Source organism: Lygodium microphyllum, chromosome 12, assembly GCF_053477565.2.
Source record: "Lygodium microphyllum isolate KBCC chromosome 12, Lygodium_microphyllum_v1.1.10, whole genome shotgun sequence".
NCBI lineage: Eukaryota > Viridiplantae > Streptophyta > Polypodiopsida > Schizaeales > Lygodiaceae > Lygodium > Lygodium microphyllum.
The window spans coordinates 5,318,676-5,333,462 of record NC_141146.1 but is presented as its reverse complement, the minus strand read 5'-3'; the positions used below and the strand labels follow the sequence as shown (position 1 = coordinate 5,333,462).

The following is a 14,787-nucleotide window of genomic DNA, read 5'->3' as shown; positions in this document are numbered from 1 at the left end:
AAGACAATGTATCTTACGGGTACGAGAATTGAAAATAAAAGTCCATGTATTCATTATATATCAAAAGCATTTACAAGGCTTGCGACCTAAAGCGTGGTCACAAGCAGTAGGCTCAAAGAGATATCATACATATACAAGAAAAGAAGGCCTCATGAGGAGGTATGGTGCTTCTCTACGAATCTGAAGAGGAAACATCTTCGCTAGTACCACCATGGCTACTAGCATCGCTATCCCCCTCCTCGCTATGCTCCACATCCGGGTTCGCCTACACACACAAAAGATCAGGGTTGCTTACATAGACAAGGTGGAGAAAAAGTTATAATTAGCTATACTTTTAATAGGAGAGTAAGAAAAACATACCTCCTGTGGCTGTCGAATCCTCATGGCCCGGTTGTATTGGCCCTGAGTGATGAGACCCTCCTCATAAAAGTGAAGCCATGTCGCTGCGCGGTTATGGCCTTGATGGTAACCTACCTCTCTAGGAGTAGGTGTCCTACCAACGATGGTAGTCTGCAAAACATTTAGAGATATACAAACAATTATGAGTCACAATATATTAGACTAAAATATATAAATAATTGAAAGAAATATAAATTAAAAAAAACTAAAAATCAAAATATACTTACAAACTCTGCCTCCCACGACTCTCTGCCGCTCGATCCGTAATGCGACGATCCCATTGTTTCCATTTGGATCCGTCGCGCCTCTGCGTGCTGGCGACTCTTCACTTTCTCAGCTGCTTTCTTCTTGGTTTTCTTCCACTCTATGCAGTGGCATATAGGTGGTTGGCGATAGGCTCCACGCCCCTCCTCCAGCCTCCGCAGTGAGTCCCTGGCCCGTGTTATGAGGTGGGATCTTTTGTTGTGAAGCATATCCCTCACTTTTGTACGTCCCCAATCATCCGAGAATCGCCGATCCTCAGGATTTGGGTACCTCCTATGGACTGCCCTCAACACCTCCTGCCACAAGCCGCTTTTCTGATTTTTGAAGGCAATGAAACAATCTTTATACGTCGCATGCACGACGCTCCTCATGTACGCCATTACATCCCTTCCCTCATCATCATGAAAGATGCCACCAGCATCTGTAACTCTATAGTACTGGCGTACAACCTCCTCTACGTGATCTACTGGTGAGGGTGATTGCTCGCCACCTCCTAGGCAACCCCCACACAAGCCTCGTCCTCCCCCTCGACTCTCCCTCCTCCCTCTCTGTCGACTACTCTCTGCCTCGCTGGATGCACGAGCTTCTACAGATACATGTGCTTCTGCAGATGCTTGTGCTTCAGCCGATGCACGTGGAGCACGTGGAGTACCTACATATGGAGTACCTGCATATGGAGTACCTACATATGGAGTACCTGTATGTGGAGTACCTACATGTGGAGTCTGGGAAGTAGTGCTAGGCAAAGACGCCAGAGGCGTCCCAGACATGACACTGAACACCTCATCCGCTGTGGGAGAGCGGCCAAGGTGTCTGGTCATCTCTCCCATGAAGTCTTCCCTACTAGGAAAACCTCCAAAAAATGCATTGACCCCCCTGCCAAAGGAGGCCAATGTATCATTCATGCGATCCACATCTGGGTCATTGCTAGATGAACCAGGATACGACATCTGCAAAAAAAACACAGGAAAAAGACAAATTTATTTGCATACAAAAAATCATATATTACCTACATTTTCAAAGAGCTTTCTTTAGACATTGAGCATAACACTTAAGTGCTAATGCTTCTCTTAAACAAGAAAACTGATAAACAAAAACATGGGATTGGTCACATTCATCATTGCAAAAATATATTGTTTGCTATCAGAACTGGGAGACCTGGCGCATGTATCCCCGCGTCTACATTGTAGGTTAGATGCGCTCTCAGACGTGCTCTAGAGTGAACCTTCTTTCTAGCGCGCCTATCTGCGCATCTAAGATGCAGCACAGACGCGCATCCCAGGTCAATGCGCGTGTATAATCGCGTGTAGACTGCAGGTCAACCTTCTGTGCAGTGCGTGTATCATCGCGTGTACACTGCAGAGCACACGCGCTGTAAGATGCGGCCTCAGACGCTCTGAGAGGAAACATTTTTTGCGTCTATGTCTGCGTCTACACTGAGATGTAGACGCGCTATCAGACGCGCTCGCTCAGCCGATTTTAGGCCGACGACCGCCATTGATGATTTACAAAAGGCAATACATAACGGAATCACAAATCCTAAATACACAGACAGAGCAGAGAGAGGAAGAGAGAAACAAAGAGAGAGAGAGAGAGAGAGAGAGAGAGAGAGAGAGAGAGAGAGAGAGAGAGAGTCACCTTGGGTGTTTGGTGTGGCGGGTGGTGGCGCTTTTTCCTTCTTCATGTCGTGCAAATATTTCTTCTTGTTTTATGAGCTTTAGTAGAGTTCTTTTGTTCTTGGGGACCTTCCGGCACTCTCTACGTACACATCCAGCATGCGATTTGCGCACCAAGTACTATGTTGAGTTCCTAGTCATGGCTCCTTCACTCCTCAAGTACTCCTTAAACTATGCCATTGGTGGACTTGAATAGCTCTCCTAATCTTTGGGCATTGGCTAATGATGGAGTCATCTTGGCTCTAGCGATCCTCGTCTTGCTCAAGCATTACTCTACTTTGGGCCATTTATGATCCTTGACTTCATGGGCTCTTCTTCTTTTCTCTCTTTAAATGATGGTGAATAGTTAATAGTGGATATCGATTCTATAGAAAAGTTTGAGGAGGGGAGGGGTCACTCATCAATGTATGTGTGTATCATGAGCATTCAACATACAAGATTTTCTAAATATGGTTTTTACACATTTTTTATATACAAAAGGGTACCATATAAAGGGGCCATTCATAGATTGAACAAAAAGGGGTATATCTAATGAATGAAAAGTTCACATGTAAGGATATTTTAAAGTAGGCTTTGAATGCACATGATGTAAGGCTATTATAGAACCTTAACCTTCATTGTTTAATCTGTCAAGTAGCACTTCCACTTGTTTTTATCACCAAATGATTCGAAATTGTTCCTTGAGGGTACGATGAATGCTTTGATGGAGTCGATGATTTATGGGGAGTTCTAGTACACATTCAAGATGCATTAAAAATGTCTCACTCTTCCTTCTTCTCTCAACTTATTACCTCATCCAGTTGATTTGGAGTGGATGCTTTTGCCTTGATCCCACTCAACATCCTTTCAAATATTTTGTCTCAACTTTATCACGACCTTATTTGTATCAATGAGAGTAGTGGCATTAATCCAATCGAGGCACATGTGGATGAGAACTAGGAAGCCGATGATCAGTCTTGTTGTAGCTTTAGTGTGACAAGGATGAGTTTGATGATGATGAATCTTACGTATACAATGGACGGTTGAAGAAAAAACTAATGGTAATCATTTACATATAGTTGTATGGTTATAACCTTTCCTTAACAAGCGAGTTCATGTGCAAAGGTCAATTTTGGTTTGTACATGTGTGAGATAACCCATTATGTAGGACATGCCATATAACAAAAACACTAGCCTTGAGTTGTAATGAACTCATGACCTGCGTACTTCTAATGTTTTAGTTGATACTTGAAAGGTTTGTAAATGGCTCCATGATCCATAAGCTCTTGAACAACACTTCACTCCTTTTGCATCTAAAAATGAGATCTAAAACAATTACACCATCATTAAGAAGAAGTGCTCATTGTAGAGCTTTGTTGTGCTTGGATACTTCACGCTTATCTACAACTCTCCCTTACACATGCTCTAGTCTCAAACTCTCACCATCAAGAAAGAGTTGAGAAGCAAAAGAAGGAGATAGGCGTCTTAATCCAAGTACCTCACTCACACACTATTGCTCACTCCCTTTCTCCCTCACTCGGAACAATGATAGTATAAGATAGAGAACAAAAGGCAAAAGAGAAGATATTGCTCAAAATTGTGCACATATAAATAAGCTTTTCCATTCACTTTTGGGCATTTATACACTAGGGTTAGGGTTAGGGCTTCTACCAAAAGTTAGGTGAACTATTCACACTTTTAAGGCTTATAACTAGTCCTTGCAATATTCCATGTACTTATTGGCTTTGGTTAGTTGATCCTCAAAGAGTAATCTAAGACATAATACTAATTCCACCAAGCCATCTCTACTAACACCATTGAGTTTTTCAACAAAAAAGTTGACATAGGCCATGTCATGACCACCTAGTTCAAAAGTCCTAAATCCTTGCAATGTTTAATATGGGAGCTCTACCAAGGTCTAGCTAGCACCCATCATGGCACTTGCTCTCTTTTTAGGGTCCTAGAAGATTTGGTCAGATGGGCATTAGAGGAACCTCCAAGTTACACCAACCATAATTTGACTTGTTTTGGTTTTTAGTATATCTTTTTCATTGTATAAATAAATGTATACTAGAAATGTACATTGATAGCATACGCCAAAGTTTTCTAGGTGCAAATGCACATGTGTGTCTCTTGATAAGAGATTTAAAGTTGTAACAATTGCTTGAAGATTCAAAGCAAACTATAACTTTAGTATATAATAATCATTGAGACTTGCCATATGTCAAAATAAAGGTTGTAAGGTGAAAATTTGGTTTCCATATGTTTTGTTGTCAAGGACATAGAGTATACAAACATGTAAAGCAAGCCTTGCTTCATGATAGAATGACCATCTATTACTTAATGAGAATTGATCATTAAGACCCACACAACAAGACAAATGATTGAAAGGTGACACTATTTTCACCTTATGTTTTGCATTCAATTTGATCTTGGGAAATGTGTTAGCATGTAGTAGAAAATTTTATTCTTGATAGCATGCATGCCAAGGTTATTCTTTGATAGAAATATTAAGTGTCACCCCAAGAGTTAATAATTGAGACCCAAAAATAAGTTACCTAGGATGAAATTATTGATCGATATTCGTTTTCCCATTTAATATGAGATTTGGGAAAAAAAGTGATACCCTTGTAGTAGAAAACCTTGTTTTGTGATTAAAAGAGTAACTCATACAAATAATGATTGAGACCCTCATACAGAACAAATGATCAGAAGGCGAAAATTAAAGTGCTGAGTCCCCCTCACCATGAAGGTAGGATGATTGGCTAGCATACCAATAATAGAGCCTTATGGTCCTCAACCAACAAATATTAGGTTACATCTAAAAAATGACCTCTTGTTTCTAGTTTCTTCTATACTTGATCTTGATATTATCAAAGTCCCTATCACAACTTCATAGTCAAACTTGGACTTAGGTTGTTCTTCCTTTTTACTCAACTCTTTTTCACCTCATCTCTTTTTTGTAATATGCTCCTTAAAGGTTGTATGCATTCGTCATGGTAGTGCTATTCTAAGTAGCAGTCTTTGTATTAGGTGTAGTCTTTCCTATTGGTAGTAGGATGGTGCCACCCTTCTTCTTGTCTTCACTCTTATATGCACCACATTCGCTGTGCTATGTTCACAAGTTCTTACCTCTCCATGATGTTAGGCCTTCTTTCTTCTTTTGTCCCTATAACTTCATTCTTCCACTTCTCCATTTTCTTCTTTCATGTGCTTTACGTGTGGGTCCACCCACTTATGTGCATCCTTTGACCCATGCAAAGTTAGTCTCCTAGTCGTACACCCTTTCTTTGTCTCTTTCTAGCTTTGTGTTCACAAGACTTCATAATTTGATCCTTAACCTAAATCGTAAACCTTGATGGAAACTCAGCGCAGTCTTAGTGTGTAAACCCTGCAATTTCATGGCAACCATTGATGTAAGTGCTCTTTGAAATGTCAAACTCTAGTCTACACATTCATATGCATGATGAAACCTTCATTTGGGTTTAAGATATAATTAGATGTGCAACTTTTTCCTCTATAGCTTTCCTAGAATATTTGAGATTGTAATTTTGGCCCGAGGGGCCCACCTATAAGAAATTATTTATATAATGTGAATTCAAACGATCTTAAGGAAAACCCTTTCTTTACATGTTATAAGGCCTTAAAAGGACCCCTTTTACTTTACTAAACTTACAATTTATTTTCAAATTGTAATTAAAAAACCTCTTTTGTATTTTACTAAATATAATATCCTTTCTTTTGAACTCACATGGTATCTTACATGTTCTATTAGGTGGACTCTCCCTGAGCATTTTGGTTGTTCACTTTCAACAAACTGTATAGATCTCTAGGCATGTCCATTTTTGCTACATGAAGCACATACCTCTATATACATGCACATGGAAATTCATAAATACATGCAGAATTAGATGTCCATAAGAATGAGCTTGTCATATTACAGTAATTGATACTATTTAGTGAGTGCACTATGTCGACTTTATGTTGTTTAGTTTCTAAAATTGAGAGTAGACAGTTAAACATTGTGCATGGTATGTAAGCATATGGTTGTCAAACAATTAACGTCCATGGAGTGCCACATTATCTATTTTACAAGAGACAATCCATATCATGCAAGTTGTGCCTAACCTATATTAGTAATTGTGGTTAACTTATTGTGTTGAACTTCCCACCCATAGTTCTATTCTACATCTTGTGCATAGGACAAATATTAACATATGACTACCGAGTTTTTATCTCAATGTGTGGGAACATGTTAAATAAACTATAGCACACCTCTAGGGCTCTAACAGCCTTAAATGTAATCAATGCATCCCAATGTGAACTAAGCCCGATGATTTGATACTCCATTCCCATGATGTAGAAATTCCATCCCAATTGTACAATACTATTGGAGTCAAGGTATGTTCATATTGGTCTATCCTTTTAGGGTTTGGTCCAAGGTATGCCCAGACTTTACTATATTCTTTTAGGTTTTGGTCCAAGGGAAGAGGGAGAGCTACCAACATGCACAAAGTCAACGAGGGATGAGGTCAATGAAGGCTCTAGGCAAGGCTCTCTCTCTCTCTCTCTCTCTCTCTCTCTCTATCTCTCTCTCTCTCTCTCTCTCTAATGTGTTGGTAAGGATGGAGTAATAGTACCTATCCCATATATTGGAGCAGTGAGTGGTGGTAGCTTCTAGCCATCTATCTATTGGAGTAGTAGGGATAGGTATGACTAAAAGTAAAAAGAAACAAACTCTCTTTCACATGAGTACGATAGAATGATTCACAGCACGTGTAGATACGTGTAGGTCTATCGATGGGCAAGGCAAGGCCCCACGCGTCTTCCAAAAGAGAGAGGGGAGAAGCATAGTCGTTCCTTTGCTTTTTTAACCCTGATCCAATCCCCCTTTTCAATTTACCTTTGTTGCGTGTGATTGGTACAATTGAATAATTGTATTTGTCTGTTGAATGGGGCCGGGGGGATGTCAAATATTCTCACATAGATATATGTATACATATGTGACATCATCGTCGTGGAATATAGGTTGTTGGAGGCCATCGGAAGGACGTCATCCTGCATCGCCTAGAGTATCTAGTAAAGGGTTATGTGATTATTGTTGGGAGTTTAGCACCCCCACTTTCCAAGATTTGGGTAAGATCTTGGCTTAAAGCAGATCGAGGAATTGATAGATGGAAACTATTAAAGCATGCGTTGGGGTAAAGATTAATGCGATCATCATTATAGTATTAAGAGAATGATGTGGTAAAGATGAGCGTAATCATTATAGTATTAAGGGGGTGAGGTAGTAGACATGATAGGGATTATTCGATAGGGTAAGGATTAGTGGTAGCATTATAGTATTAAGAAGATGAGGTAGGACATACAATAGAGGTATTAGGTATTATCTGCTCGAGGGAGGTGGGGTTTGGTGTGTGCCAAGGAAGTAAAGTTGGTGACTTGGTAGAGAAGGCACATGAATCTCTATATGAGAGAGAGAGAGAGAGAATTGATCAAATGACTATATTTGACTTATCATCTCACTCCTAAAGGTAGATAGGGTACATAGTTTAGGAACTTGGCTCTTTTTTTTTTTCTAAACCATACATAAGTCCTTTTGGCTTCACACTAAGGAGGAATTTTAGAAAATTAGATAGACCTTTCTCCTATTTTTAAATCATTATAGTTAAAACTACGTAGTTTTGAGAAGGCTTTTCTGAAACTTGAGTTGGCTCTGGGATAATGAAGTGAACCCATCTTTTCCCAAACTCCCCAAATGCTAATTTACTATTTCCTAAATGTTAATGTAGTCTCACTTACTACCCCCAACCCCCTCATGTGCGCACTCGCACGTGTACACATGCGCATGCGCGTGTGCACATACACTCTCTCAAAATTAGGCTCTCTCTCTCTCTCTCTCTCTCTCTCTCTCTCTCTCTCTCTCTCTCATTACACACTCAAAATTAGGCTCTCTCTCTCTCTCTCTCTCTCTCATTACACACTCAAAATTAGGCTCTCTCTCTCTCTCTCTCTCATTACACACTCAAAATTACTTACTCTCTCTCTCTCTCTCTCTCACATTACACACTCTCTCAAAATTAGGGTCTCTCTCTCTCTCTCTCTCTCATTAGCTGCTGATCATCATACACATGACCTGTATAACCTAGTAAACTACTGATCCTCTCATTCTGCTCCCCCCATGGATTGCAGCGCCACTTCTAATCCTCCTTACCACCCTAGTACTACTACTACTCAATTATTACACCCATCCAAGAATAACAATAATTACAATGCCGCGAATGACGCAGCTGCTAATTGCTTCAATGATTTCGCCACCCACATAATGTCTGATTATATCAACAGTGAAGCTATGGGTGCCGCCGACGATCAGCTTAACCAGATTCCTGCGCCGGCAGATCCAGTATGGTGGGACTTCGGCACCAGCACCGTAACTACTGATACTACAGCTACTAGAGCTGCTGCTGCATCAGCACCATTCAATATAATGGACAACCTGCCAGACGTCGACTCTTCCATGATCATGTTCCATAATAATGGCAATATTAATACCTCCGATCAGATGAGCTTGTTTAATCACAACATCATTAATCCGTCGTGGCCGATGATCAGTACTACCACAATTGGGTCGTCGCCCCTCATTAGCTTGTGAGCTTTCAATTTAATACTTCCATGAGTCGATGGTTAATCAGTTTTCTTAAGACTAAAACATATGCACGTGCAGGAACGATTAAGCTTTTGTCAATCGTTATAATTTCTGCTAATTACATCTATAGTGACTAAGCTTATGATAATGATGATTTCTTCTTCAATTCAGGCCACTGAGAGTACCTGACAGTGATCAGAATCCAAGGCAAATCATGCACCCTAATTCTATCAAGGATGGGGACCAAATGCAACAGCAATGTAAATTAGCGGATCCCAAATTTATTCACGGCAGCTGCGATACTACTGTTAATGGCTACCCCTCGACTAATTACAGTACTCCGAAGATTAATGGCGAGTTAACCCATGAACGCACTCATCATCAGCCAGCGAATCATAATATCAATATAAGGCCAATTTTCCAAGAGTATCCATTAGATCATGGGCCGGCTAGCAATATAATCGTCTCTAATTCGACATGCTGGCCCGAGTACAATATAAATTACTATTATAGCGACATCATCAACATGGATCATGATCTAGCTGCAATTAATCAGAAATCAGCTGCACATAGTAATGATAACCTTAATTCCCGGGTGAGCAGCGGCGGCAGCTTAATTAATCCAGCTGCTAATTTCTCGCCAAATCCCTCATCGACGTGTGTCTTCCCCCTGCTTATGTCTGGCGCTAAGAACGCAGAGGCTCTCGTCACAGCTACTATCAGTGACCGTCATCATCATCATCTGCATCATCAACATTATGGTCGCAATCATGGCGCCGCCGACTATAATAATGGCGAATCATTCGTCGGCAAAACTACTCCTGACACCCGTACACGAAATATGACAGTGCACCGGCCAGGCCAGCTGCAGGTAAGGTTGGAATCGTTGGATTAACAGGTGTAACCCCATCAGAGCTAGAAAGAATTACTGTTGTTAGAACATACATTTATTATCTGATCGCAAACAATAAATTGAGTTGTGTGGCGATATTTTGTAATCAATAATCTGATTAGAGATGAATAATTAAGAGAGCATCAGTTCTGAATTTGTTAGTGACGAAGAAGCAATCACAAGTAATGTGTGATTTACAACCTGACTATAGATCAAATATAATTGAGTGCGCATCAGTTCTGAAATCTTCGTGATGTTCAAGTAACCAGCTGTAATGTGTAATTTATCATCTGATTATAGAAACACAATTAAGTGAGCATTAGTTTTGAGTTGGTTACTGATGATCAAGTGATGAAATGCAATTTAATGTCAATAATACAGCGTGCGAGCTTGCAGACCAATAGCAACTGTAGCAGCACGGCATCGAACAGTACTGTGATTTCTGACACCAGCAGCACTAGTACAGCCCTCTTGCAGCAGTCGCTGAAGAGGCCGCGGACCACCATCGCTAACGATACCGTCATGGTCAAACCCATTAATAGCCCTAGCATATCGTCTAATCTCAGTATATCCCAGCCGCAACTCATGAACAACAATGCCATAGCCAGCTCGACTGTGAAGCCAGTAAGTCCTTATTTGTTATAATGATGATCCAGCTGTCATTCACACACACACACACACACACACTCACTCAGTCACTGACTGTCGCACAGAGAGAGAGAGAGAGAGAGAGAGAGAGAGAGAGATAGTGTGTGTTTTCAGTCGACAACAAAGAAACCGAATTTATCCCTAATTATTGTTGTGATCAGCAAGTCCGCAAGGAGAAGGTTGGAGATCGAATCACAATTTTGCAGCAATTAGTGTCGCCATTTGGCAAGGTACTGATCACTCAGTTTTCTTTCAAGTTAGCTATCAAGTATTCAATATAATGATCAGTTATTTTACTTTGAGTTAGGTATCAGTTATGTACTGATCAGGGATTATCATTTTGAGTTAGCTAGCGATTGTTACTTAATATACTGATCAGTGATTCTCAGGCTGAGTTAGCCAGGATTTCACTGACTAGATATTAGTACCAAATCTCAATTGTTTAGGTAATCTACTTTAAGATAACTTGCAATTAACGTGCATTGATTGATTGATTGATACCGCTTCGCTGACAATTTAACCTTAAAACTATGTAATAACTGACAGACGGACACCGCATCTGTGTTGCTCGAAGCGATCGGATGCATCAAATTTCTTCAAGAGCACGTTCAGGTACAACAAATACATCTGCAATATCCAAGTCTACCTCTAAATTAATGAACAGCTAAATGCTCCTTTTGGGTCATATCTTCATACATTGCAAGTAATTGTAATGATCCTCGCCTTCAAGCTAATGGATAAAGGAATACTCTCTTAGCTATCTCATTTAGCGATAATCAGACCACATTCGCTCTAATCTAAGTGCCTTCATTCTAATCTATGTGTTCCTTCTCTTAATTAGGCGCTGACTGCTCCGTACATGGCATCCAACACGAACACAAGGACTGTTCCGAATCAGGTACGTTCTATATAGTAGTACACCATTCATATGATACGATCACACCAATAGACATTCATGTCATGAATGCTCATGCTCATGACCTAATTCAGGATGTTCTAAGCACTTTGAGCTGCAGCTGCCAGCTCATAGTGCGTTAATGAAAGTAAGTGTTTAAGATTATGAGAAATCCGATGATTGTCCGAGTTTTAGAGTCGATCGCACTTCTAATTACATATTCATTTGCAATGGTAATTACAATGATTCTGTTAGCAGCCATGTACTGTGCTCATCTCTTCTCATAGTCAGGAGACTCTCACTTGGGAGGAGATAGTCCCATTGTGCTTGAGCAAGATGTGCATCACAATGAGCCGGTTTCTTGTAGAGCCCATGCACATGGCCATGCTTATGCAGTTTTCTCTATAGGTACAAGCCAAGCAGAAGAAAGGGAAGAGGAAGAAATTGGAGTAATCTTTCGACTCTGATACAGCTTTTGTGAGGAAGCGTAGGGGATATTCCATGTGTGCTCATTGTGGGAAGACCTCACACATCAAGGAGAAGTGCTGAAGGATATACCCTCACATTCATCTAAGAGCGAAGGGTGGATCTATATTGGAGCCTTCATCTATCTCTATTTCATCACCTGTTATTTCCACCGAGTCAGTGTTTCTACACATTTATTAGGTGGAGGAGCCTTCTTTGACTATCTTGACTCTTGAGTAGCCTTGGCTCTCTGATAGTGGTGCATCGAGTCCTATGACTCCCTAAGGTGATTTGTTACACAGGTTCTCCATCCATTAGAGGGCATTGTCTGCTAGTGACATTTCTTCAGTGCCTATTAGTGGTGCCGGCACCTTGCCTCTATTGTTTGACCATCCATCAAGCTCTGTTTTTGAGGCCATATATGTTCTTAACTTGAGCTTCCCTCTCCTCTTAGTTTATGGCCTTGCTAGACTCAAGATCTGTGTTGTCTTCATTGAGCTGGTCCGTCTTTGTCAGGGATTCTTCTACATGAGCCACTATTGTGTGAGGTTGGCAAGAGAGGGGACTATCTATGCTTCATTCCCCTTCCTTTGTACAAGGCCCTTGAGGCATCTTTCTATAGCTGCACCCATTCCTGATTGTGCACCATCTATCCATAGGTTTCATTCCATCCCCCACCATCTCCTCTAGTTGTTCCCTTATACCTCCCATCCCTTTTAGAGGGGGACGATATTGGTGATGTGACTGTGGATTTTGTGGCCCTTTGTGCTTCAAAGGGGGACTTCCTAGGATCGTGAGGAGTTTATTTAAGGTTTCCAGTCTACTTTGGGCCTTTCTTTTATGTAGCTACTCCTTTTCTTTGTCATCAAGCCACCATTCCTTATCGCTTAGCCCTTGGTCTTTGGTGTTTCTATGTAGCTTATGGCGCCTTCAATAGTTCCTTCCTATCGTCTCCTAGTTGGATTAGAGGCTTGGTTCACCCATCCCCAATGACTAGAGTTTTTTGGAGTGATTTGTTTGAGGCCTCTCAGTTTCCATTGGCCTTTGATGGCTTTTCGTCTGCTTGAATTTTTATATGGAGAGGGATGGGGTCGTGCTCCTTGGCTGGCTTTCTTCATCAATAGACTACATCAACATTGGCACTTATCCTGCCACCCTCAGATTCGCATCTCCTTTGACCTTCCGCCACATCAAGGATCTAAGAGGGGGTGTTAGCAGTCATTTGTGTCTTTTGTGGTCATCTCTTGCCTGTGAGCCTAAGTGCGAGTCAGATGAGGATATTTGGAGCTCTAACTTTGTATTTGTTTGTCATTTTATGTATTTTAGACACTTTAGATGGAGGGCATATTAGTGCATTTCTTTTTGTGCACTTTTGGCTTTCTTTCTGAGGTTTGATCACATTTAGAGTTTTCCCTCTTTTTCACCTATATATAGGCAGGCTGCCCTCCCACTCATATTATCCATTATCCATAATTGATCCTTTGTGATCAACTAGCCCTCATCATTCTCTCATCCCCCTCCCTGCTACCATCTAGCGCCCGCACTAACGCATAGCATTGCGTGTTGGGGCTGACCATTGCAGCCTTGTTCCTTCTTTCTCTTGTGTTCCCTTTGTCTCCTTCTCTCTATGTTCACTTTTCTCTTTCCATTGCACACTCTCAGAGATTCAACTTGATGCTTATGTTGATGATTCGTAAAATGGTGATCTTGAGGTGTGCAGTGTTGGATGATTATGATAATTATGGTGATATTTAAGATGATTATGATAATTGTGGTGATATTTAAGATTTTGATAGTCTTGATGTTTTATGATCATGATGACTCCCGAATCTGATCATCCGCTGGTCTAATTACCAATTCATGCAGGATTGTAAGGCCAAATTATCCGATAGCATCAGCAGTATAACTGGGCAACAATGTCGTGGAGAAAAGGCAACTAAGTCCTCAAAGGCTGATGATATCAATGGTGGTGGCGATGGTGGTGATGATGACAAGCTGCAGCAACGTCAGCAGGATAACATGCAAATCATAGACCTCAGAAGCAGAGGATTGTGCTTGGTTCCTGTAACGTGGATGGTACAAGTGGTCAATGATAATGGGGCTGACTACTGGGCTCCTTCGCTGGCATCCTCTACCATTACCAACATAAGCGGCCTCTAAATCAGGATCATCATACTGATTTGATTATAAATGCAGCCACTAATTACATTACTGCACCTTCGTATTGTAGTCAATGAAGACGGCCAGATTATTAACACTGCATGAATTATGGAATGACGATGGCCCAATCTGGTTTTGTAGTCAGCAGCTACTGGATTGGCCCATCGTCCTTCTCAAGGCTCTGATCAACTAAATGATCTCAAATTTGATTGTAGGTAACGATGACAATTGATCTTGTTTTTCATCTAGACTCGCTGATCAGGCGACCTGAAAATCTCATTGGTCTTTCAATAACATGTTGCTATGCGCCATTCAGTTATTGTTTCCATATACAAATTTGAATCAGGATCCGGTATATTAATGTGTGTGTGTGTGGGGGGGGGCGGGGGTTTGCCAAGTTGATCATCTGCATGTGCTTATTTCTACTAGTACGTCCTCATATGTACTAGAGCTTGGATTTCTTGTTTCGAAACTACTTTTCTTGAGTGTAGTGTGCAAAGGTTAGTATACCCTTATTGGTGCCTCAATGACCTTCTTTACCAACCTCTTATCACACCTGCTGATGATCATGCCTTCTTTTTTCATCTCTCATTGCACTCTAAATTTCTTCATGCTATCAAAGTTAAAGCTCCTAGTTTAGCTCGCCTTGCTTACGTATTTCTCAATCCTTCATCGGTCTCTTCCTACTTCTTCAAGCTCAAGACATTGACAATACCCAATATTAGAGTTGAAGTTTCAACTTACACTTTTATCTCGTGTAGGT

General features: G+C 40.9%; 1 protein-coding gene across 1 annotated transcript; it reads left to right on the top strand.

Moving 5' to 3' along the window:
- The first annotated feature begins 8,317 nt into the window (after nucleotides 1-8,317).
- LOC148027418 (uncharacterized) lies at nucleotides 8,318-14,348 on the top strand. The gene is made up of 7 exons (XM_087689104.1): nucleotides 8,318-8,966; nucleotides 9,136-9,835; nucleotides 10,238-10,480; nucleotides 10,666-10,734; nucleotides 11,051-11,116; nucleotides 11,346-11,402; nucleotides 13,731-14,348. The coding sequence occupies exons 1-7, from the start codon at nucleotides 8,500-8,502 to the stop codon at nucleotides 14,022-14,024; spliced, it is 1,896 nt and encodes a 631-aa protein (XP_087545230.1). The 5' UTR covers nucleotides 8,318-8,499; the 3' UTR covers nucleotides 14,025-14,348.
- The last annotated feature ends 439 nt before the right edge of the window (nucleotides 14,349-14,787 follow it).